The 736-nt window shown below is 30.3% G+C and overlaps 1 protein-coding gene across 1 annotated transcript; it reads right to left on the minus strand.

The window, feature by feature from the left end:
* Positions 1-176: 176 nt before the first annotated feature.
* LOC126910180 (protein masquerade-like) lies at positions 177-733 on the minus strand (the record flags this gene model as incomplete). The annotated part of the gene is made up of 2 exons (XM_050692553.1): positions 177-448; positions 676-733. Coding segments are annotated over 2 exons (315 nt in total), but the record flags the coding sequence as incomplete, so codon positions are not given.
* Between the last annotated feature and the right edge of the window lie 3 nt (positions 734-736).

Genomic DNA, 736 nt, shown 5'->3' on the forward strand with positions numbered 1-736 from the left:
ATAATATTGTCGCGACTTACAGAACAAAAAAGAATAAACCGAGTATAAAGACAACCGAGTTCTACTCAAGTTATAATTTTGTTGTTTCAGGAAAATTTCATTTTCATTGATAAAATTGTTATATTCAATTAAAAATAAAAATAAAAATTACGTGTTCAGAAAGTGAAGACATCAGTTTGTTTACTTAGTACTTACTTAGTAACACAGTGAGCTGCAGTAAGTACCCATTGTGTGCCAATTAATGCTCCACCACATAAATACTGGTTTAATGAATTTATTAACGCCACTTGCCAGCACCACTCATTTGGTTGTGCATCTTCTCCGCCGACCACTCTTGATGATCTTGCTGTTCCTTTGACTCCACATACATATTTACTGTAGGATGGTGGTTTTGTGAATAATGGGTTAGGCGTAGTCAAAGTAGATACCGTTAAGTTAGGTTGGTATTCTAAAAAACAAAGAATTATGTAAGCATATTGNATATTCTAAAAAACAAAGAATTATGTAAGCATATTGAGATTTATATAGTAACAATGTGATGATTGAAAAAGATAAATTAATTACAATTAATGTAATTTCATACTCAATACATGCAAATATACAAGTATTGTTGTTAGTAATAAAAAAATGAAGAATATTTTTTAAATAACTATACTTATAGTTAGAGTTACTAACCTGGAGGTGGAGGATAAACTGCTAAAGAACTTGGTACATGTGGTCTGAATTGTGAAATAGT

Source organism: Daktulosphaira vitifoliae, unplaced genomic scaffold, assembly GCF_025091365.1.
Source record: "Daktulosphaira vitifoliae isolate Bord-2020 unplaced genomic scaffold, ASM2509136v1 Scaffold_6013, whole genome shotgun sequence".
Taxonomy (NCBI): Eukaryota; Metazoa; Arthropoda; class Insecta; order Hemiptera; family Phylloxeridae; genus Daktulosphaira; species Daktulosphaira vitifoliae.